The sequence below is a fragment of the Poecile atricapillus genome, chromosome 6 (genome assembly GCF_030490865.1).
Source record: "Poecile atricapillus isolate bPoeAtr1 chromosome 6, bPoeAtr1.hap1, whole genome shotgun sequence".
In the NCBI taxonomy this organism is placed as follows: Eukaryota; Metazoa; Chordata; class Aves; order Passeriformes; family Paridae; genus Poecile; species Poecile atricapillus.
In genome coordinates, this window is record NC_081254.1 from 18,239,931 (window position 1) to 18,262,679 (window position 22,749).

The window sequence follows — 22,749 nt, forward strand, 5'->3', positions numbered from 1 at the left end:
ATTGACTTCTGTAGAATTGCTTGCAATTCTACAATGTGGCCTTGGAGTGCAAGAGGAGAGCTGGCTGTAAATATATATTGTGGAGTAAATTTTGATGTAACAATCTTGATTTTCAAGTCCTAGAGAGTACGATAATTTTGCTGTAGTCTGGAGTGCAGAGTAACTTGCAGAGCAGCGTTATGAAGCAAGCAAAAAGTCCCTATTGAGGAGTAATTTTTCCATTTGGAGGATAGATTTCAGCTATACTAGTAAGATAACTCTGGTGGTGTAAGCTACCTCTCCATATGGAGATTGGTATAGGTATTGATCCTGTGATAAATGGATCATTTGGCCTGGTAAAGCCTTCTTTGATGTAGATAAAAATGATGTAATCTGTAATCAGTTCCTAATTTTTCACTGTAAATTCACAAATTTCTTAGTAGTATTTTATACTGAAGTATGCTGTCTAATTTTATAAAAATATTAAATAATTCAGAAATTTTTTTAAACAAAAATAGTTTATTCACACTTGAGATAACAGAAGAAGTGAAAACGGTTTATAGTTCTGGAAGAAAATAGGTCTTAGAAACGTGCTTGCTGTTGAGGTGTTTGGAAAACCTCATTTAAACCCCAAAATACTCCTTGTTTTGGGTTTTTTTAAGCATTCACTTTGATATATGTTCTTATAACCATGATCCACTAGATTACTTCATATATGACAGATTTTTTAATGATTTCTATTTTCTTTCCTGCAGGTAAAATAAAGTACTCTGAAAGAGTCTATGACGCTTGTATGGAAGCTTTTGATTGTCTCCCTCTTGCTGCTCTCTTAAATCAACAATTTCTTTGTGTTCATGGTGGACTTTCACCAGAAATTAATACACTAGATGACATTAGGAGAGTGAGTATTTTGTGTATTTGAAAATAAGCAGAAATAGAGATATTTATATGATGCTATACAAAGTCATCTTTATGAATTTGTCAGTACATTTTCTGTTCTTGTCTCTTGTTGAAGTGTAAATCAGGAACTGAAATGTAGGCTAAGCAGTATCATAATTAAAATCTCATGGATTATCTAGTGCATTTTCCATTCATAGGCTTCATTGGCATAGCTGGGACTGTTAAAAAACACAGACAAAAAAGAGCCCTCAAAATCCCCACGTAGTGTTTTGAGACAGGTGGTACATGTGAAGAGTTTCAAATCCAATCAAAATAATACATTGTATTTCTTTCTAGATAAGAGCTAGTGTTCTCATGGCTTCCAGGAGAAAAGTTGTTGAAATGAATTGTAGTTTTAAAATTGTTTACTATTTCTAACTTTATTTCAGTTATTCTCAAATTTCTTTGAAAATTTTTTACTGTCTTAAATATGTGGGTTTTAGTTTTGACAAAGTGAGATATTGCAATATTTAATAGAAATTCAGATTGCTATTTAAAATGGCAAATTTAGTAGGTATTTGAGTAGCAGTTGAGGAAGTACTTCTCACTGTATTCAGTGTGCTGAGTATATTAATAGTAAGAATTTAAAAGGTTTTTTTTAAATCATACAATAGAAACCCTAAATAGTGGTGTGCAATTTACAGGGCAGAAGACTGTGATGACATGAGGTATCTGTTTCTAATAACGTGGTTTCTACTTTCATGGATGACTCGTCACCTGGAGATTGTATCAGATAGGAATTTTCAAAGGCCATTGCTTTCCTTTTTGCATATTTCTTTAGACTTTTTGAAGTTAACTTAGTTGACATCTGCTGCACTTGGAAATCAAAACCATTCCTGTTATGATTAGGCACAGCTAAAATGTAGATGATTTCATCTTAAAATATATGTCGATGGTTTTAAGAAAGCTTTGGGATTATAGGTAAGGATGGAAGAAAGAACGTGGTTTATCCACACATGGAAGAAGATACATGGGGGCCTGTTTGTAAAAAGATGTCAATGTCACAGAGAAAGTAAAAGCATGCTTCTAAATTGCTTTTATAGTATATAAAAGTATGTATTGCAGCCTATTTTGTCCTTTTATCTTTGTTAATTACATTTCTCATTTTCTTAGAATTTTCACCTTTATTTGTGTTTCATTTTTCTTTTTTACCCCTCCTTAAATTTATAGGCAGTGTAGTTGAATCTCAAATTTTAATTCACTGTATTTATTCACTAGGGATTTTTTGACCATTTTAGAGCCTCAAATTTCAGTTTATTTCACTTACAGATATTACACTGCCAAGCAGAATGATATGAGAGGAGAAGAAAATGGTAGAAACAGAGAGGAAGTATATTTACAAGATCAGTGTAAGTGGGAAAATGTACTGAGGCACATTGCATTGTCAAAGCAAATACTAACGTTACAGAAATCCAAATGCATTGTGCAGAGAAAGGGAAGTAAGAAAGCTAAGAGACTAAACAGTGTCATTCTCACAAAGCCTTAACACTTTTCACTATACAGATGAAAAGAAGCATGGCCAAAGCTTTTTGGAAAGGAATGTAAAGAAAACATATTCTGGAAAAACACTTTGGAAAGCCACTGTCATAACAGGATTGTGATTCATTTTTCTGTTAGTCTCAGTCTTGCAGTTAATCAGGTTTCAAAGTGTCAAGTAAATTTAAGTGAAAGGTAATCTCTTGTCTTGGCCTGTACTTTCAGATGTGCTTTTGTAATGTTACAGGCTACATTAGGGTGAAATGTTTATATGCATATATAAAAATCTGCATTGTATTTTGTTCTGATGAAAAACACATCTGTAAATGTAAGGCAATATTACTAGAACTGTTCCTTGGGCCTTTTCTGTTTTTAAAGAATCATCTGATAACCTGAAAAAGGCGCTAGTCGTGGATTGGCAGCAGCTTCAATAGCTGCATTAGAGTCTGACACACACTGATATTTTAAATGTATTCAAACTAAATGAGTGATGTGAAAGGCTTATTTTATATCTAGGAAAAAATCATATACTTGGCGTACAAGTGTGGTGTGTGAAATTACTTCTGTAAGCAATCAAGACAACTGTATAATATTCCAGGCCTTCTGGTTTATTAGCAGAAGTTCTTACTAAGGAGGGGTCTTTGCTGCAAGGACATAATTATCTGGCATAAAAGGGAAATCAAAGCTCTATAAATAGTGCAGGAATCACCTTAGAAAAAAAAAGAACAATTCTGTGCAAGGTGCAATTTCTTCTGGATGAAGTCTTTCATCAGTATTGACATGCAGGAATGTGATTAAACTATACGATTTATATTATTATTTTTGCTGTCATAAATTTACTTCCAGAAAAGGACAGCTATCATTCTAGACATGACAGTGAATCCTAACTGGAAAGGTTGTTCTAGGTACTTCATATTTCTGCCAAAATGGAAGTTTGTGAAACTTGCAGTGGTTTGATTTTGATTTTATTAATAACAATTCCACGAATGTTCTGATTGTCTTGGTAAAGAGTGTCTCTTTCAGACACATGTCAATCAACTTAGAGATGATGTTTAGTTGACTTCATTTACACTGCCAAGACTTCTCCTAAAACAAAATGCCAGGAATTGTGCTTTTTAAACCTAGCGTTTTAGAAAGAAGGAAGTATCCGGGTAAGATTATGGGAACACTAAAAAAGAGACAAAGAATTTTTTTCCTCATTTACAACAGGTGGTCCCTCTTTTGTTTAGCTTTTAGTGGTACTAGGACTTGGTCACCAAATTGCCTTGAAGTATATGGCAGCAGAACTGGCAATCTGTCTTTGTAATACCTTGCTTCCTTTCTGTGGCCTGCTGAAATTTCCTTTTGTTCAGTAATAAGTAAGATAACTGCCACTCTTCACTGGCCTTCATGTTGTTCTTTAGGCTTTATTAGGTGATAGTTCTCAAAAAAATTAGGACAGATTAATTAAAACTGGTGTCTGTGTGTGAAACTTCTGTGAAGGTCTTTTGCCTCTAAAGTAAAATTGTTTTAATTTGCTGTACCTTAATCTGTCTCTCAGGTTTTGGTACTTCTGAATTGGAACATCCATGTGGAGGTATAATGCATGTCAATTTAGTTGTACTGACTGCATAGTACCTAGAAAATAATTTAGATTTAAATGTTTTACAAAAAACATATTTTAAATTTATATTTATATATTAAAAATTTTATTAATGTATTTTTAAAATATACTGCCTAGTTTTGTTTCAACAGGAGGCATATTGATTCCTACTCTTGAAAATTGTCTTTCTCAGTTACCTTAAGTCATATTTAGAAAAATGTTGAGCCGGTTCGTATTGAGATGCTGTTTCGCTATAGTCAAAGCGCATTCAAAAATAGTTAAATCAGTAACAAGTATTTTGAATTTACTCGTGTCCTTTAACTTTCTTGCTGTGCCAATAAAACCCTTAAACTGATAATTCTGATTTGATATATGCAGTCTGGGTTGAGTAGCTTGAAGTGACATTTCCTTAAATTTTGAGATATCTTGAGAACCGTGCCAGTTAATACACTGTCTAGTGAAGAAGAAACTGATTTGGTGTGTATGTAAGTATATGTAGTATATGTATAAGTGTATGTAAGTATATTTATTTTTTACAAACTGATCTTACTTCAGGAAATAGCTGCATTATTGTTTTAATGCTATGAAAAATTGGTTTGGGAGAGAGGTGTGTTTATTGCAGGCAGCCAAAACTTATATTTATAATGTTTCTATTTGGCTAAAGTCATAAGGAAAATCCTTGAAGAGTAAAGAAAAATTTTTAGAAATGTTTTCTAGACTTTCAGCCTTCTGTATTGCAGGAAACATCAATCAGCAAACAGTTGAAACTTCCTTGTCTGAATGCCTCTGTTAGCTCCTGGACCCAAATTTATTGCTGGACGTTTAAAAACTTGATGGTTTAATCTACAGAAATTCAGGTACTTGTAGAAGTTGATGGACTGACTTCTTCAATCTGGAAGAAATACTCCATACCAGGTTTATCATCCAGTGTGGGAAATGTTAAACCACAGGATTTTTAATATTGAATAAATTCCAACAACAACTTCAGTTAATACCTGCCTTACCATTATCTGGCAGGAATCTGTAAAGATCTGGACCTCTCCACTTATGTTACAGGTGGCAGCCTCGGGAGCTCTGATTTTCCAGGGCATGAGAGAGCTTGGCACTACTGCTGATTCCATATTTGAATGGATTCCTATGGAGCGTTAGACTCAAATTCACCAGGTGCTCACCAAACCTCCCTTCGAGCCTGTCATGAAGAGTTAAGTGTTCTCTAGTACCATCAAAGTCATCTTCTTTGGTATGGGAAGTGAAGTGAGATAAATGCACTGTCCATCAAAGAACCGTTCCTACATTTCTTGGATAAAATCATCTTGTGAACAAACTCCAGCTACATAAAGACCAAATAAACTTTACATTGAACCTGGGATATCTACTTTCATTTCTGGGACATCAGACAGATTGATTGCCTGTAACTTACTTAAGCAGGGTATTTTCCTTTTACGTTAACAAATGCACTTAACTCCTTAACTTCTGCACTTTTGACTGTGGTTACTAGGAAAGTTGCAGGCTCCTAAAATAGGTGTTTCAGGTGAAAATCGGTAAAGAAGCAACAAGATAGAAAATGCAGATGTCTCCCAAAATTCTTATGGCCCATTACATCAGGGATAGAGCTGAAAAATAAAGCTTGTATGGAAAAAGTCTTGGACAGCTGGGCCAGTCTCATCTTCATTACATTGTTAAATGATCCATTATGGAGACGGGTGTTTCAGGGTTTTGTTTTTTTTTTTTTTTCTTTTGTTGGTTTGGATTTTTAGGGGTGTTTCTTAATATATATTTAGTCTCTTCTAGTTGGTGCTAATTATTCATGCTTTTCTTTTATAATTCCTGTTTTCTGTACTGTTTCTCTTTTCTAATTCCTAGTAGTGTCTCCAGATTGGTAGATGTGGCATGTGCATGAAAAAGGACCATTTTGTTCCTTGTTTGTATCTTGACCTTGTATTACACATATCCATCAGTCTGGAAGTTATCTCCCTTCTTTTTACAACTAATAAATCTTATTGCTCTTAACAGGTTTGGTTCTTTTGGCATGCCTGTGCCTTATTTCATGAGGAGGAGAGGAAAAACTATACAGAAACTACTTCTCTTTGATATGGTTGGGATTTATTCTAAAAGTTCTTGGTATTGATGGATATGTAGGTTAACAAATATGTAAAACCTAATAATTTAATATTTAAAGAATATTTGTGCTGTTGCCTTTTCTTTCAAAACAGTTAGATAGATTCAAAGAGCCTCCAGCATTTGGACCAATGTGTGACTTATTGTGGTCGGATCCTTCAGAAGATTTTGGAAATGAAAATTCACCAGAGCATTTCAGTCATAATACAGTCAGAGGATGCTCATACTTTTATAGGTGAGAATGCTATGATCTAGTTGGCTGTTTTAGTACTGACTCCTGAATATTTTAAGAGGGCATATTTTACTCATAATTGTTTTCATTTCACAGCTATCCAGCAGTTTGTGAATTTTTGCAAAATAATAATTTGTTGTCAATCATTAGAGCACATGAAGCACAAGATGCAGGGTGAGTACTTTGTATCTTTCAAGGAAATAGTCACAATGTGAAATAAAAATTAATTGTTTATTTTCTGTAAGATGTAATATAATTTGTTTGGTTTTGCAGTTACAGAATGTACAGGAAAAGTCAAACTACAGGGTTCCCATCTTTAATAACAATTTTTTCAGCACCTAATTACCTGGATGTCTACAATAATAAAGGTAAGAGCTTGTTATTAATAATCGTATGTTGTAATAAAATAAAATTGTCTAACTAGATAATTTAATATCAACAGCTTTTTTGCCAGTTAAGAAACTAAAGGACAAAAAAATCTATTAATGAAAGTTATAAAGAGGAACAATAAATGGCAACCTCCTGTAAGAGGAGTACCGTGAAGTATAAGTGTGGTCAGAGGTTTCCATTGTGAAAGTTGTTGCTATTTAGTACTTGTGATTAAATCTACTGATACTGTCCAGTCATGCAAGGTTTCCCTGTGCTATGAGTTTTTGCTCCTCTGATTGTCTTTAGTGGGCAAGGAAGGTGGTTTGCATTGTGTATTGTGGCATCTGAGTGTCCTAATTGTGATTATAGTGCCCATAATGGCCACATATGGGAAATCAAGAAAGAGCAAGTATTGATCAAAATACTGATCACCATTGGAAATATTAAGAAGGGGGTATAAAACAAGAAATCCATTTTTTTTCCATCCTCTGCTGAGGTAGTATGAGGAGAAGTATGTTTAATAGTGTGGAGAAGGATTTACAAGTCAGAATTACAGAGAAGACCTTAGCTGTGAATTAGTATTATTCACAGATGAGAATTAAATTAAAAGAAATTAGAGATAAAGCCTGCTGAAATTCAAGTATGATGTTAAAGGAAGGCATTTCAAATATGTGATGAATGAATGATCTCCAAATTTTCAAATAGTGTTCCTTTGAAACCAACACCTTTTTTCTATTAAATGCATTTTCTTCCACCCACTTATAAAGAACCACCCCCAGCCCATACCACTTCTGTAGGGTGAATAACTGTACACAGGAAAAGATGAGCTGTTGTTACTTCCACTGATTGCGAAGTAAGGGGGAAGTAAAAATATCTTCAACTGGCTTTTAAAGTTTTTTCACTATCTCTATGGATACTGTATTCATAGAACCCTTTTTCACATGAGCTATTCCCAGTCTGATGAAAGTGTAAGTATAGAAAAATGTAGTCAACTGCTTGTTTAGCTTTAGAATGCTTCTGTTTTTCTGGCTTTTTTCTTTATGTTTTCTCTTTTCCTTCATCTTCTAGATGTCTATGGTTTTACTCCAGGCTTATAGCAGGGAAGACACTCAGAAAGAATAAAACCTGAGTTTGCATATTCTGAATATACTTCTGTTCTGAATTAGCTTTGTTAAAGTTACTGAAATTGTATCTTTTCAGGACCTGTAAAAGTCTTTATTGATTGTAGACCTAAAATAGGATAATACAGACCTATATTGACATGTACCCAGTACCTTAAAGTGAAACATACACAGTAAAAATCCAAAAGTGCTCCATTAGTTACCTGTCTGTAAATACTTTAAAAGAAAGAGACTGGAATACCTCTGGGATTATGTAGTCTACAGTATAAATGGACCTAAGCCATGCCTTTGACTTTACATTTGAGGTACTCACAAGTTTTAAACATTCTTTTTGAAATGTCTGAATTTCATTTTAGCTGCTGTATTAAAATATGAAAACAATGTGATGAATATTCGTCAGTTCAATTGTTCTCCTCATCCTTACTGGCTACCAAATTTTATGGATGTTTTCACATGGTCTTTGCCATTTGTTGGAGAAAAAGGTTAGTAGATATTATGCATCAACTAATATCCTTATTCCTCCCAGACTGATATTGGGAAGACTTTTGTTTTTTAAAATATATTTACCAATGAAAGGTGGATTGCATGATTGCATTCTTTTTGTGTTGTTTTCTTGTTTAAATCAAGGCAGTTAGAACTGCATCTAATATAGCTAAGATGTTAACAGTAATTATCATTTCCATTGAGGGTGTACATCTGCATTGTTCAGTAGTATCTTTGAACTGCATTTGAAATTAATATTTAAATTGTTCATATTCTACAAAATGCTATGTTGTATACATTATTAATCCTGTGTAGTTTAGGTGTAAATTTATATTGAGATTTTCGTGTAAAATGTTAACTTTCCTATATGGATATAACAGATTGACCTTCACTAAAGATAAGTTTTTCAGTCATAATTTTTCCTGTAAAAAAGATAATTTAGCACAGATCCTCCTTTTTTTTTTTTTTTTTTTCTTTTCCCTCTAGAGATGATAACTCTGAATCTAGGACACTGGGGCCCCAAGTAGTCCTCAGTTGACAAGCAACGAGGTTAGAGGCTATTTGGGTCTGTTTAAAATCCTTCCATGGCAGAAACTGCTCTTTTCATAAAAAGGGATCTAGAGAGCTCTTTACATTGCTTTGAAAATTTCGTTCTAATTTAGTTTAAATTTAATTAAAATAAAATAAATTTAAATAAATTTAAATAAATTTTAGGTTTCTTGCAGTTATATTTTTAAGGACATAAGCAAATCTAGAATCCTAGGTTTTTATGTTGTCTTTAGTAAGCAGTTTAATGCAAATAGTTTGGACACTTCTTACTGTGGTTAACCCACTCAACAATTTTTTTTATGTTTAAATGGAGGGACTTGACATTTGAAAGATTTTGTTTATATATCTATCTTGCCTGATGAGGCAGTAGATAATGTTTTCAACAACAAAGGGTTGATACTGTGTATTTTGCTTTTGTTGTGTTACTGGTAATGACATCCAGCAGCTTATTTAACAGTGTTTGAATGTTTCATTGCCCTGCTCAGTGCTTCAGACTGCTAGAGTCATGGCCCTTGTAGGTAGCCTTGCCTTTGGACAAATGCATGCTTCCACTTTTGGTGAAGGATTTAGTGTCAATATTGTCTGATCTGCATTTATCAGATCAAAATCATAATAATTTGGTTGAGTTTTTCTTTTACAATAGAGAGTAACTTTTTCCCCAAGAATGAAGGATATAACCATAGCAGATAACATAGGGGTTGTATGAATTAGTCATTAATAAATGTAGGCAGCAGTTTACAGGGTTTTTAACCAATTGTCTTTTGTGTAGGTTTCTGAATACTCTTAAGTAGAGGAAGGTTTGAATATTTTAAGAAAGAATCTGCTATATGTCTGAAAGATTGAGTGGCAGAACAAGAATATTCCTGGCGAAAAATAATAAACAAGCTTGTCTCAAAAGGCTTTTATCCACTATGTTGATATCTTTAAGGGGAGTTTGAAAAAACAAACTCCCATATTTATGTTCTAATACTTTTCTGCTTGAGTACTTCTGCTACATGCCTGCAGGTGTCAGAAGTAGAATAGCTTTTTCAATTCAAGCCTGAATTTGAGCAGTCAAAATCTTTCACATTTAAGTACAGTTTGCATAAAAACTAGTTCAAATACTTGACTTTTAACGTAAAATTACTAATTTACAAGAAAAGTCTTCTTACCTAAAAGAGTTCCTTGTAAGAGAGGAGTATTCTTCATGTTGTTTGTTTAGTGTTTAGTTGTATAACTTATAGCCGCTTGTTTTTCTGAGCTTTTTAAATTCTGTGGCATCTCACATCAAGAAACAGTTATTTTGAAATGAGGTTACTGAGCAATGGCTGTGGTGTGAGAAGTTCATTCAATAGAGTTGCTTGTGACTAGCTATATCTTGTGAGCATGGAAATATTTTAAATTCTACACAGAATGAATTAAGGTTTATTTTTTTTCCTATACAGTAACAGAAATGTTGGTGAATGTTTTGAGCATTTGCTCTGATGATGAGCTGATGACAGAGGGAGAAGATCAATTTGACGGTAGGGTTTACTTTAAGATATGTAAATTTTCCTAATGGTAATAACTTGTAAACAACAGTTAACTTAGATTGGTGTCATATTGCCTGGCATTTGAACAAAACTGCCTTCAGATTTTTCTGTAGAAAACAATGTTTTGGTGGGGCAGAAAAGGGAATTGCGTTTGTGTTTGTGATGAAGAAGCCATAATAGTAACCTTTGCAAATCCTCATATGTGATTTTTATTTACAACAAGCTTTTTGCAAGTACTCATATCTGATTTCAATATAAAACAAACTTTGAGTGGGAAATTCTCCAAATATATTGGTACTTAAAATTTGAAACATACTAATTTATTTTGCTACTGTTTAGAGTAAATGTGTTATAGTACACTAAATTTCTTAATTATTGCCCTTCAATAGCAGTTGATGCAGGCGAACATTAGATACAATATTTTTTATGGCAAAACACTATAAAGCCTGAAATGCAAGTTTAAGTCTGCGTTTGAGTTTAAAGGACTTGTATAGGTACATTGTATTACGTGTGTTCATGTAATGAATTATAACATCTTGTCTCTTAAACTGTGATACAGTAGATTGCTAAGAGAGGTTTGTAGCATGATGATTAGGAAGCAACATTTGAGGTGAAGACCTAGCATATCACACTTTGTTTTGTTGGGCTTTTTACAGAAGTGCTTAATGTCACACCTAAACGTTTCTCAGACTTGCTTCATTTCATCCAATAACAACTGGTCTGGTGAATTGTTGTTGATAGGAGAGGAGGACAAAAACTTTCAGCAGCCTTTAAGGAACATGAAAGGATCATTTATAAAGACATTAGACACAACCTCTTTCTTAGCATTTGATAACTACTGTGTTCAAATTGTGTTGTGCTAAGCAGCTGTGTGTTTTCCATTGGAGTGCACTGGCTCTGAGCCACTTCAACTTTGCTGCTATTTAGATGATTGCCAGAAATGTGAAAACGTGGAAGAGGTCTCCAAAGTGATCCTGCCAACAGTCAATTCCTGGGTTTTATTCAATTAACTCTACTACACTGAACATAAAGCACTTGCACCAAGCAGGGTTAGCTGGTATTCTGAGGTGTTAGGATTTATGTTTTCCAGAGTAGTTGCAGTTGTCAGTTGATTGCATATGCCCTGTCTGTAGTTTCCTAATTTGAATTATTTTATTCTTCTGTCTCCTTTAAAAATTTCTTTGCTTAATGTATCTCTTATGCCACCTAGGTACTGTCTATGCTTTATCTTTCTATGTGGTTGGATTTTTTTTTTTTAACTGTTGACTTTCAAGCTTTCACTTGTTATTTGTCGAATTTTAAATATTCTCAACAGTTCCACTTCTTGTTTGATGTATGCATTTTCAAGTGTTGCAATTTTCCATTTTATTTTTTTCACATTTCTTCTCCATTCCTTCTTTATTACCACTGCCAAGTTAAATATATATTTTATTTTTTTTTTTGTCTCACTCACCTTTTTCTCCATCGTTCACTTCCTTTTTTTCTGGACTCTCCATCTGAAGAGCGACTCATATATGGCAATAAAAAAGGTACAGACCAGACAGAGTAGGAATGTTTTGAAATATGACTTCACAGAACCTGACAGTATAAAGTATTAATGAGAAAATACCTTTCTATTGAGAGTTATTATGTAGTATTTTATGATTATTAACCATTTTAATAGGAATTTTATAAAGACTTGTGTATTTTGTTATCAGAAGTCATACTTCAAGACATCTGTCTTTCTGTGCATGAATTTTTTTCCTCCTTTCTTCATTCCTTTTTTTGTAGAACTTCATTCTTTTACCTACTTCTCAAATTTTATCTTTGGTCCTGCATGTGTAGGGAGCTTTCAGTTGTCTGTCTTGCTCTTTAATACTTTCCTCATGGGCTGTTTTTTAAGGTGGTGCATGGAATGTGTTTATAAAATGTTCTAAAATCTGGTTTGTGTAGTACATTTTGTCTTCTTAACTGAGATGTCATAAAAGTACTTTTTGATTCTGTGCTATTTTGAAGATGGCCAGATGTAAATCATAAAAAAAAGCCTACTTACTAACTTAAATTCATGGTCCATCACTTGTTTTTCAGAAATCACAGGGTAGATAGTTCTGTACAGAGAGATTCTTCTGGCTACTACTTGCCTAATAATGATTTTTCTCTCTGTATAAGTTTGTTGGTTCCAGAGAATATTTCTAATACTTATGCATTAGATTATTACTAATGCATTAGATTATAGATATGTTTCCAGAAGTTATGTTTGGGGCATAATATGTCAGCGTTTCAGAATTTGTTTCTTGTGCAGGCATTGGGAATGGGAAATACGGAATTGGGAAAGTTCTTTGTTATATCTCGTATAATTTAGGGTGTAATCAAGACATTCTTCTGCAAGCACATGTCATTCTCTTAAGTAACCAGGATTCAGTGGCCCCATTAGTGCAGTGCTGCAGCCTGGAGTCATGAATTCGGCTTTTTTGCCTTGGCTGTGTTGCTTCTGGAGGGCCAGGACAATGAGAAATCATCTTTAAAAAGAAAAATCCCAACAAGCAAACAAAATCCCCTCAAACATTCCAAACACCCCAAAGCAACTTTTCTCATTTTAAAGCACAGGGCTTAGCACTGCCTGAAGTTTTTCCAGTTGGCACATTACAGCTTGGCATCAGTGAAGCCTGCAAACTGGTGTGGCTAGAAGGAAAATTGAGGAACTTAGAGAAATACTTTATTTCCTTCTTAGCCCTGATCATTTCAAACTCTAAAAGACTCTCCTCCTCATTCCAGATTGTCAAGTGGCTACTCAGTAGTGTTCAAAAGGGGAAAGCAAAAATTTCTAGAACTTTAAAAATTAAAAGTTAAGATTTCAAGGAAATTGTTTTCAGTAAAAATTGAATGTTTCATACTATCCTACTCCAAGTTTTTCTTGTTTTGTCACTTTTGCCACCTGTTTTGTCACTTTTTTCGTTTGCTGTCTGTTAAAATTGTAACTTTGTCTAAAAAAAACTTTACTCAGCAGTCCCTGGCTTTTTCATTTCATTTATGTGAACTGGCAGGTATTTGTCATACCCCAAGATTCTGCCATTGTGTTCTTACGAAGGTTGTCTCTTGCCTGTGTTTTCAATTTGTCATTACACCTTTTCTGTCTTGTGTGGTGTTGGTGTTGTTGTTTGCCCCTACGTGCTTTATCTTCTGTGTTTTATTTGATTTGATGTTCAGGGTGGAAAGTCTCCCCACTCTCGTGCCACAGAAGGCCTTGTGTCCTTGCAGCTGTGGCTGTTGTGTCTGAACCCTCAGGGGGAAGCCCCATGCTATGAGCAGGGATGGAAAACAGCTTCTTTCACAGCTCCTTTTTTGAATGCAAGTACGCGAGTTTTGAACACGTGGCTCTTCTGCCCGCTTCTGTGGTCCTCTCTTCTACATTCTTGCAGTTTAGTTGGCAACTTCTTATCATTTACTTTTCTCCCACGACTGAGCAACACCGTACATGGAAGTTCTGGAATACCTAACAGACCTGTCTGAGCGTGTTCACTCTTGGTTCCCTGTGGTTCAATTCACAGTATGACTGAGTTACCTTGGTGTGATTATTGCCCTCCTTTCCCAATGGCTGAGGAGAAGTAAGGATTTTGGTTTTGGTACCTCCTCATCTGCCTCTACTGTTTTAATGAAATTGAGGGGTTGGCAAAGGGAAAATAAGATGAAGGGAAGGATCACTTTTATACATTGGAACAAACCAGCAACACTTAGTGTTGGAGAAAGGTGCTTCAGTTTTCATGTCAAGGCAGGCAAAGCTGGCTCTCCTTCCCAATCACAAGCCTCTTTTCAGAGTTTTGTCTTCACTTTTGTCTGTCACAAGTGGTATCACTCTACCCTGTGGAGTGTGCAGTATTTACTCCAGATCTTTGGTATTTTTAATTTCTGCAAATGATGCAAACCTAAGATGACGTGGAACAGAGTTAAGTGGCAAGAAAGGTACCACTGCAATTTTTTGCTTGTTTATTTTCTGGGGATTTCTCATGGAGTTGTGTTTTGTGTAGCTGACATAAAAACAAAGACACCACTGTTTTCTCTTGAATAGCTGTGTAATAATTAGAAAATCTTTATTTTTTGTGGCTTTAGTATCTCTTTGGCTTCTGTATTGGGTTGCTTGCCTACATCTTGATATACATGTCAGTACAAGTGTAAAATTTAGGCAAATGAGTTATGATAGTTGCTACACTGTAGTAGTCATAGTTCAGATGTTTACTAGGTTCAGAAATCATTGATCAGTCTAAACTTTTTTGTGTGTGTTTTGTGGACACAGGTGATGGTGGTTTTACAGGCATTCTGAAGATCTAATTTGATAACACTGTGCCCTTAATTGTTTGGGTACTGACCTCCTGTGAAGAGTACTGAACTTAAACAGTTGTGTTAAATTTGATACACTTTAAAAAATGACCTTCTAAATACTCATGAGCTTGAGACTCTTTTCTATTTCTATTGAAAGTAGGTACAGCTGCCGCACGGAAAGAAATAATCAGAAACAAAATTCGTGCAATTGGCAAGATGGCTAGAGTCTTCTCTGTTCTCAGGTACTTGCATGATTTCTGCATTCCTAGATCCCTGTTACATATGCAAGGTAAACATCTCTATTTCAGCGTAATGAATGCCAAATATTTTTCAGGGAGATCATGGTGCATCAGAATCTTGTTTGGCATATTGGTGCACCCTGTTGATGTTGGAATTTTTGGTTAAAGAATATTTTCAAGTTATTTTTGCAGCATGTTTCAAGAAATTAAAGAACACAATCTTTAGTTTATGTGCTGTTTGTCCAGCTGTTGACTAAGAGTGTTGGAAAGGCAATGCCAGATAGACTGAAATCAAGTGTGTAATGGAGGACGTCAGGACTGATTCTGAAAATTTCTGATGTACCAGGAGCTTGAGGAGTAGAGGGGTTTTGTTTCCAGTTTTGATTTGTTTCTGTTCAGCTATTTAAAAAATACCCCATCCTCTTTAAATGTAGAGGTGTCGTCATCCTATTTACCCAATATATCTGTTTTTCCACAGAACATCATTGCTCAAATAGGGATGATTTTTTAAAGTTGTTATTTCCCAAAGTAGAAACATTCAAAATTAGAGTTTGTTTTATGGTAGTGAGATATTTTCAGTACCTCATGAGGCATTCAGTGCTCATTTCAAAGCTAATAAACCTGCGTGTGAATAACTGCTCAGAATTATAACTCCTAGGTAGAGGAAAGACAGGCATGGAACAGAATTATTTTCGCCTTTTAAATTGTTGGAATTTGAATTTACATTCAGTCTTGACATGCCTAAAACACAGCAAAACTAGGCTCTCTTTTTCCCCATCTATTATTTTACTTCAGTGCAAGTTTTCATGCACAGATATTTAAGGTTTTGTTACTGTTTTTTTTCACACAGGGAGGAGAGTGAAAGTGTGCTGACACTCAAGGGTTTGACTCCCACTGGAATGTTACCTAGTGGAGTGTTGGCTGGAGGACGACAGACCCTGCAAAGTGGTAATGATGTTATGCAACTTGCTGTGCCTCAGATGGACTGGGGCACTTCTCACTCTTTTGCTAACACCACACATAATGCATGCAGGGAATTTCTTATGCTTTTCAGTTCTTGTCTTAGCGGCTGATACAAGCATAGTGTTACGTGTTAATCAGGCAATGTGAAATGGATACTTAACCAGGGTATAAAACTAAAAGCCAATTAGTTCAGCAGTGTCAGGCTGTTTTTCAGACTCTGAGCTTCCTTTACAGTTTTTCAGGTGGCGTGACCTTATAGATCTTGTATTGAGGCATTTAATCATTACAGATACAAAAATGGCAGTGTAATTTTGCATCATTACCTGTGTGCTCTCCATTAAAATGGTTTCCTTATAGCCGTGTTAGTATTTTCATTGACAATGCCAAATACTTGTTGATATTAATATTAACAAACAGCTACAGACTGCATAGTTCTATATTACACTCCATTGACAGATTGGAATGTGCTACGTTTTGTACCCTGGTAATTAATGCCAAAGTTTGTTCTCTATGTTGTTTGTCAAATGTTCTATGTATAATTGACCTCCCTGAATTGTCCTTGTAACATGCTGTTTCCTTCCTCTGCAGATGTAGCTGCTTTCTTAGATCTGTCTGTCTCTCTCTAGGTATAGATGTATGTCTGTATAAGTGTTAAAATTAAACCACTATCCCAGACACTTGTCTGTCTCTTGATGTAGAAGCAATGTTGTAGCACCTTGTTTTTGAGGTTTGCTGCATTTGCTGCTGCACATTGTCTGTGCATTCTGAACAATACTGTACTTGAAAAATATTCCATCATTTGTTATAAAATCAGTTGAGAATAAAGGGATTGAATTTAAAACTTGTAAATAAATCAAAATAAAGGGGTGTTATTAAGTGTGCATATATATTTTTTTGCATGAAAATAAAAAGAACTCTATACAATATACCTGTAATCTGGCTCATTGAATATTTTGTAAAAGGTTTTTATTCTTTTTTTTAGTTTGTTGAATCATTGGATCATATTTTTCACAAGGCCCATTATGATTAAGTAGGATTAGGGAGGATGCTATGAGCTTGTACCAAGTGTATTAAAAGAATGAAGTCCACGTTTTCTGTTCACAGTGGTGAATAACTGAAAAACACCAGTCGGAAACTGGACTTCATATCAGCAGCACTCTTAACATATTGGCCACCTTCAGGCTTTACTAGGAAGTATAAAACTTTAGCATGGGAACACTGAATTTTATAACTATTGAAAGATTGTGATATGTGAATACCACTTTTTACACAATCTATTTTCCAAGAGTAGCTGCTTTTCTCATTTCATTATTTGGTCTGTTTATTTGAATTCCTTGTATTTTCTATGTAGTTTTTTGAAAGCCTTTCACTACATTTTCTATTAAACTATCAAAGCTTGTTTTTAATAGCTTTGAAACACAAATGTCACATTTTAAATCATTTTTCAGTGGACATATAATGTCTGCAAGTAAGTTTATATGTCCAGTGTATGTATGTGATTGTTTTGTGAATGTCTATAACAAGAAATGGTGTATGTTTCCTAATCCATTCAACTATTCCAAAAGCATATGTTTTACCTTTAACTTTCATTGTTTAATGAGAAATTTTATTATGCTTAAAAAATGAGTCTGCATTCCTCTCACTCATTTAACAAATTTTTATCCATGTTGCATTACAAATACCAGAGAGGATCAAACTGACTAGAAAATCTTTTTCACATAAAGCATATGACTTTCTACCATTACTGAAAATGTGGGACATTTGGAAAATATGCAAAATCCATTCTGTTTTTTTGTGGGTGTGGGTTTTTTCTTGACTAAAATGTTTGATGGCAATATTCCCTGATGCACTGCATTAATATACCTCATTTGTTTTAGTTATGTTGACTGTTCAGAAAAATCATGCCAATTGTTAGTTCTTAAACGGAAGTAACTTCTTTTTACTAATAAGCATGTTACTGTTTCAGTCTTAAAAGAGTAGTTTTCAAATTATAATGCTCAATTGCAAAGGTAGAAGTAAAGCAAAAATAAAATAAAACTTCACTAACTGACCATTTTCTAAACCATTGTAGTATCAGAGAATTTACATTCTTGACAACAGTACGGTCACTGGTAGTATAGTAGGATTCTTACTACAAATATTTAATTATTCTTTGAAGTATTTTGTACTATGTTGATCAGTATATTATCAATAATTTAAACTAGCTTGCAAAAATAAAAGGATGTAATATTAATTGAAGTAAATTTTTTATTCTGTTGTTTTGTTGGCTTAAAAATACACAGAATTGACCAGTATGCCCTAGGTTTTAGTCTTAAAAATGCTCATTTTTCAATGGCACACTGGTTGCTGCCAAATCTATAAGCAGCTTTGAAAGTTATAAGAAATTGGAGTGTATATCTACATTTCTCTAGAGAGGTGGGCTGAAATTATTTTATCAGGGCAAATAGATATACACACATATGCAATTTTTGCATATGTACCTATTATAGCTCTTAATGTCATTAACATTTTCCATACCGGATCTTAGCAAATGCCACTGTGCTGTCCGGATTTTGTTGAGTCCAGCTGCTGTGTTTGTGAGCTGCTGGCTCTTCTCCTCCTCCTCCTCCTCCTCCTCCTTCTTGGAGCAGTGGTGCCCAGTGGCTTTGCCATCCCCGGGCAGCACTGGGCCAGATCCTCACTGCAGCACGGGGGGAATGGCAAATGCAGACCACAGTGAAGGGCTTAAACAAAGACACTTAAACTCAGGCTTAAACTCAGTTCAAAAGCATAATTCTGGAGAAAAATGCAAGCCTACATCCTATGGGAGATGTCATTGTATGGGTTTTTTTTCTTTTTCATGAATATCTGGATATATTTTTTAAAAATGAATCATAGCTTACTTTCGGATTGCTTTAATGTTGTTAGGATAAAAAAAGACCTTGGGAAATCACGGTCGTTTTATATTTCTAAATTTTTTTTAAGGTAAATTTGGTTTTTATTATTTTTGTTGCTTGCCTTATAGTAGCTAAAATAATAAAAATCATATTAAGAACTGTTATGTAAAATAACATTTCCTAATGACATATTTTGTGAATTGAACTCAAGAAAATTAGCTTCCAAATTGAGCCAACATCTAAATAACATGCTAAAAACTGACCAAACACCTAGAGCTTTATTCAGTAACATACTAAACACAAGTCTAAATTAAAAATTTTAGCTACTTCCATGGGCATCAGTTGAACTACTGCCCCTGCTATTAGTCAGAAAGAAGTTAAGGTAGTTTTTTGTATTTATGTTGAAAATTGACAAGGATTTTCTATCACATCGATCCATTAGGTCGAGAGGAGAGAGGTGAAATTAAGAATGGAAATGCCATTGAAACCTCTTGCTTGAAATCAGCTCTCAATTGAGAATTTTCAGAGCAAAATATCGGAATTACCTGTTAATATGACTCAATATTTATTTGAGGTTTATCAAAGTCTATAAAGAATAAAGTTTCAATTTAGATATACCTGCAAAAGAGAATTCAACAGAATTATTTTCCAAATTGAGTCTCTACAGGTTTTTTAAGTGTTTGTATTTTCCAGTCAGTTTGTTCTTTCATGTCAAGTTGAAAATTATCTTCTCCTTAACTGTGATGAATATTCCACGGTCTTTTTGGAATAGTAATACTACAAGTAGTGTAAACTAGGAGTAAATTTTGAAATTTGTGTTTATGACCAAGCTACATAAATTGCAGAGATAAATCAGTATTCATGATCTTTTCAGGAAAAGATTGAAAACAAAGACTCCACAGGTAACAGGAAATGGTGGAAAGAGGTGGTTTTTTTACATAGTTTCATATTTGTATGGCAAATTAATTATAGCTTGAAAGTATGTATTTGATGACTTTCTAAAACAATTCTTAAGGTAATTCATTTTTAGAAGCAGAGAAAGTTTCTTTCCCTTAAGGTAAACATAAATAATCATCCATTCAAGTGGCTTTTTGATATGGTTCTGGAATTGCCCTTGTCTCTGTAAATTTAATTGCAGAATTGTCTTAACATTTTTTTCATTTTTTGTTCCATGGAAAGTGCAGTATATGAAATTCAAATTGCTGCATTTTTCTTAAGTATTTAATATTATTTTATGAATAATATTAATGAAATAAAATTTGTGAAATAAAATTTTATGAAAATTTTATTAAATAAAATAGTATTTATTGGATACTTAATGCAAGTATCCAATTTTTTTTACACTATCTCAGTAAAAATTAAAATCTTATGCAACAGTGAGCTTAAAACACAGTGTAGGCAATTCATACATAACATAGTATAGGCATAGTGTAGGTGATTTGTTTTGTTGGATTGGAAATAAGAAGTAATAAATATTTTTAAAGAATTCTATTCTCATCTAATGCCCTATTTTCTTATAGAGCTATTTTCCCCAGCACTTGCTTGAATATTCTGCCATGATTTTTGTTGTTAACAGTATGAAGCACTACACAAGTAGGTTTACCACCATGTAAGCTACTTTTTTCAATATTTCTGAAATTGTGGTATTAGAGGCATGGCAAATAGTAGAGGAGGTAAAAATTTGTTACCATGATTGACTTAGCTACAGTTCAGGTTGTAATAATAATAACCTTACGTTAAAGCTTAGCCAGCTAGAGCTAAAAAATATAAGGAACTATATTTCTTACACATAAGAAATCAAAGCAGTTGTCATAGTTATTTACTTAGAAGAACAGCTAGTGAGCTGAATGTTCTTCATATTCACTGGAATATTCACACTAAGACTGTGTTAAATCCAGACCTCTTCCTGCTGTCGACTTTGTTGTTGATTCAGCTAAACAATTTACAAGACTTTGTAAATATGACTTTTTAGATTTGTCTTCTTTGGCTTAAATTTCACAATTTAGTTCTCAGAGATGCCCATTTTAGCTTAAAATGTTGTGGGAAATTGAAGTACTAGTTAAACGTCAAGGAGCTAAAGAGAAAAATAATTTTTTATTATTATTAAAATGCTGGTAGTGTTATTTTCATAGTGTCCTTCCTGGTAATTTAATGAAGCTCACTAATGCGTTTTAATCTTCATAGTCTCAAATAGATTTTTAGTGTTTTTTTAAACCATACCGCAGGTTTAGCATCAGGTGAAGTTTTCTGTTGCTATCTTAAAAAAAAAAACAAAACAAAAATCACAACAAAAAGTTACAGAAATGTATAGAGAACAACATCAGTTCATTAGTGTTACTTTGACAGGCTTTTAGTTGATAAACTTTCTTAGTTTAAATTTAGGAAAAGTTTCACTTATACTTAAAAACAATCCCCCAAAAATTTAATTGTCATTTTAACTAATTGTAATCTAATCTGGCGTAGCATACTATATTAAATTGATCATTGCCTTTTCTGCTATGCGATATTACACTCTTCATCTTTCTCATTCATTTTGCATGCATCTGCTCACTTCTGTACAGCCACTGTAGAGGCAATTGAGGCTGAAAAAGGTATGATCAGAGTCTTTGCCCTTGGCAGAGATCTGTGGTGTCTGGGAGGGAATTCAAAAGTACTCTGTGTGGGTGTGTTTTATTTTCAACTTGCACAAGCAGAGATGAATCAACTGCATTGATTCATCTATTTTACATGTAACATTCATTTCTGGTGTTAGGATGATGATTATCTTTAATATTTTAGGGAAATTCTTGGGGGTTTTTGGTCTTCTTTTGGTTTTGGTTTTTTTTTTACAGAATATGCTGTAGGTTTTTGTATAATAGCATGTTGTGACGTGATGTTGTCTTGAAGTTCTTAAAAATAGAAGTGTTTAGTGTTTTTTTTCTGCATTCAACTGAAGGTTTTGTTTGATTGTGGGGAGGGGATGTTATATGTGGAAGGAGGGTTGTTTATGCATGCCTTTTCTCTTAAAATATATTTAATGGCTTTGAACTTTTTTTTAACTTTCTGTGATGTCTGGTAGTGCAAGACATAACTTTTTTTCTATAGATTTTGAATATAATATATTGATCAAATTTATTTCTACTATGAGACAAATTCAATTAATTCAATGGATTATTAGTGCTTCTGTGCTAAATTTGTATATACATCCTCTGTTAGTGGTATTGAGCAAAATGCCATCAAATTGTTTGGTTCAGAGTATTCAACTTCAGATTGTTTCTTTTTAGAGAGACTTTAATTTCTTCTTGCTCAGAATTCAATGAAGTGAATGACAAACAGGATAGCCATTGATAGAGCTGCCTTCGGGGTTTTTCAGATTTAGTTGCAAAGCACCATTTAATGACCCTATTCTTTGTTTTTTTAATTAAGGAAGTCAGATCTCCAAAAATATAAACAAGTGCCATATTCTGTTCTCACACACACCTGCAAGAGGTCCTGTTGTTGTGAGTGGAAAGCTGTACTTAAATCTCCAAAGAATTATTTCGTCCCAAAGACTTCAGTCTTATTATGTGGTCAGCCATTTTCAGGTGTAAATTCAACTACAGACCTCATTCATTCAAAATAATCAGTAGCAAAATAGTACCTATTTTCTATACTTACTTTAAATACATCTGTATTTAAATGATACCATTCTTGAAGCACAGTGCTAACTTGGTGATTGCAGTTGTGTCCATTTCCATCATCCACATGATTAGCACAGTGTGAACCACATCCTGCAGTTTTGCCTGCATGAAAACCGCAGGATCAGGCCATTGGTGCGTGTGCAGGATGTCAATCTGCCACTACTTTTTGTAACCCTTTGCTGCTTTGCCTCCACTGCACTTGCTGTGCTGCTTAGATCTTACTGACATTGCCCTGAAGAGAAGGGGGATGTTAAGATTAGCCCGATGAGCTGGGCAGCAAAAGCACAGCGGTGATAGTTGGCCCCACCAGGAACACGCAGAAGCAATCAAGTGGGCTTAAACCCCTTGATTCCTATT

At 34.1% G+C, this 22,749-nt stretch overlaps 1 protein-coding gene across 8 annotated transcripts in view; it reads left to right on the forward strand.

The window, feature by feature from the left end:
• The window catches only part of PPP3CB (protein phosphatase 3 catalytic subunit beta), a 47,384-nt gene that overhangs the window by 15,909 nt on the left and 8,726 nt on the right, over nucleotides 1-22,749 (forward strand). For 2 of the 8 annotated variants that reach the window (XR_009277917.1, XM_058842092.1), the window contains exons 5-14: nucleotides 735-880; nucleotides 6,190-6,329; nucleotides 6,423-6,500; nucleotides 6,600-6,694; nucleotides 8,173-8,298; nucleotides 10,273-10,350; nucleotides 11,862-11,888; nucleotides 14,813-14,897; nucleotides 15,745-15,842; nucleotides 21,295-21,324. Coding sequence is in view for 6 of the 8 variants with exons in the window: in XM_058842092.1 (XP_058698075.1) it covers nucleotides 735-880; nucleotides 6,190-6,329; nucleotides 6,423-6,500; nucleotides 6,600-6,694; nucleotides 8,173-8,298; nucleotides 10,273-10,350; nucleotides 11,862-11,888; nucleotides 14,813-14,897; nucleotides 15,745-15,842; nucleotides 21,295-21,324 (903 nt within the window). In the remaining 2 variants the exon portion in view is untranslated. The remainder of the gene's footprint in view (nucleotides 1-734; nucleotides 881-6,189; nucleotides 6,330-6,422; nucleotides 6,501-6,599; nucleotides 6,695-8,172; nucleotides 8,299-10,272; nucleotides 10,351-11,861; nucleotides 11,889-14,812; nucleotides 14,898-15,744; nucleotides 15,843-21,294; nucleotides 21,325-22,749) is intronic. The other 6 variants (XR_009277918.1, XM_058842095.1, XM_058842093.1 and 3 more) reach the window with 5 other exon arrangements.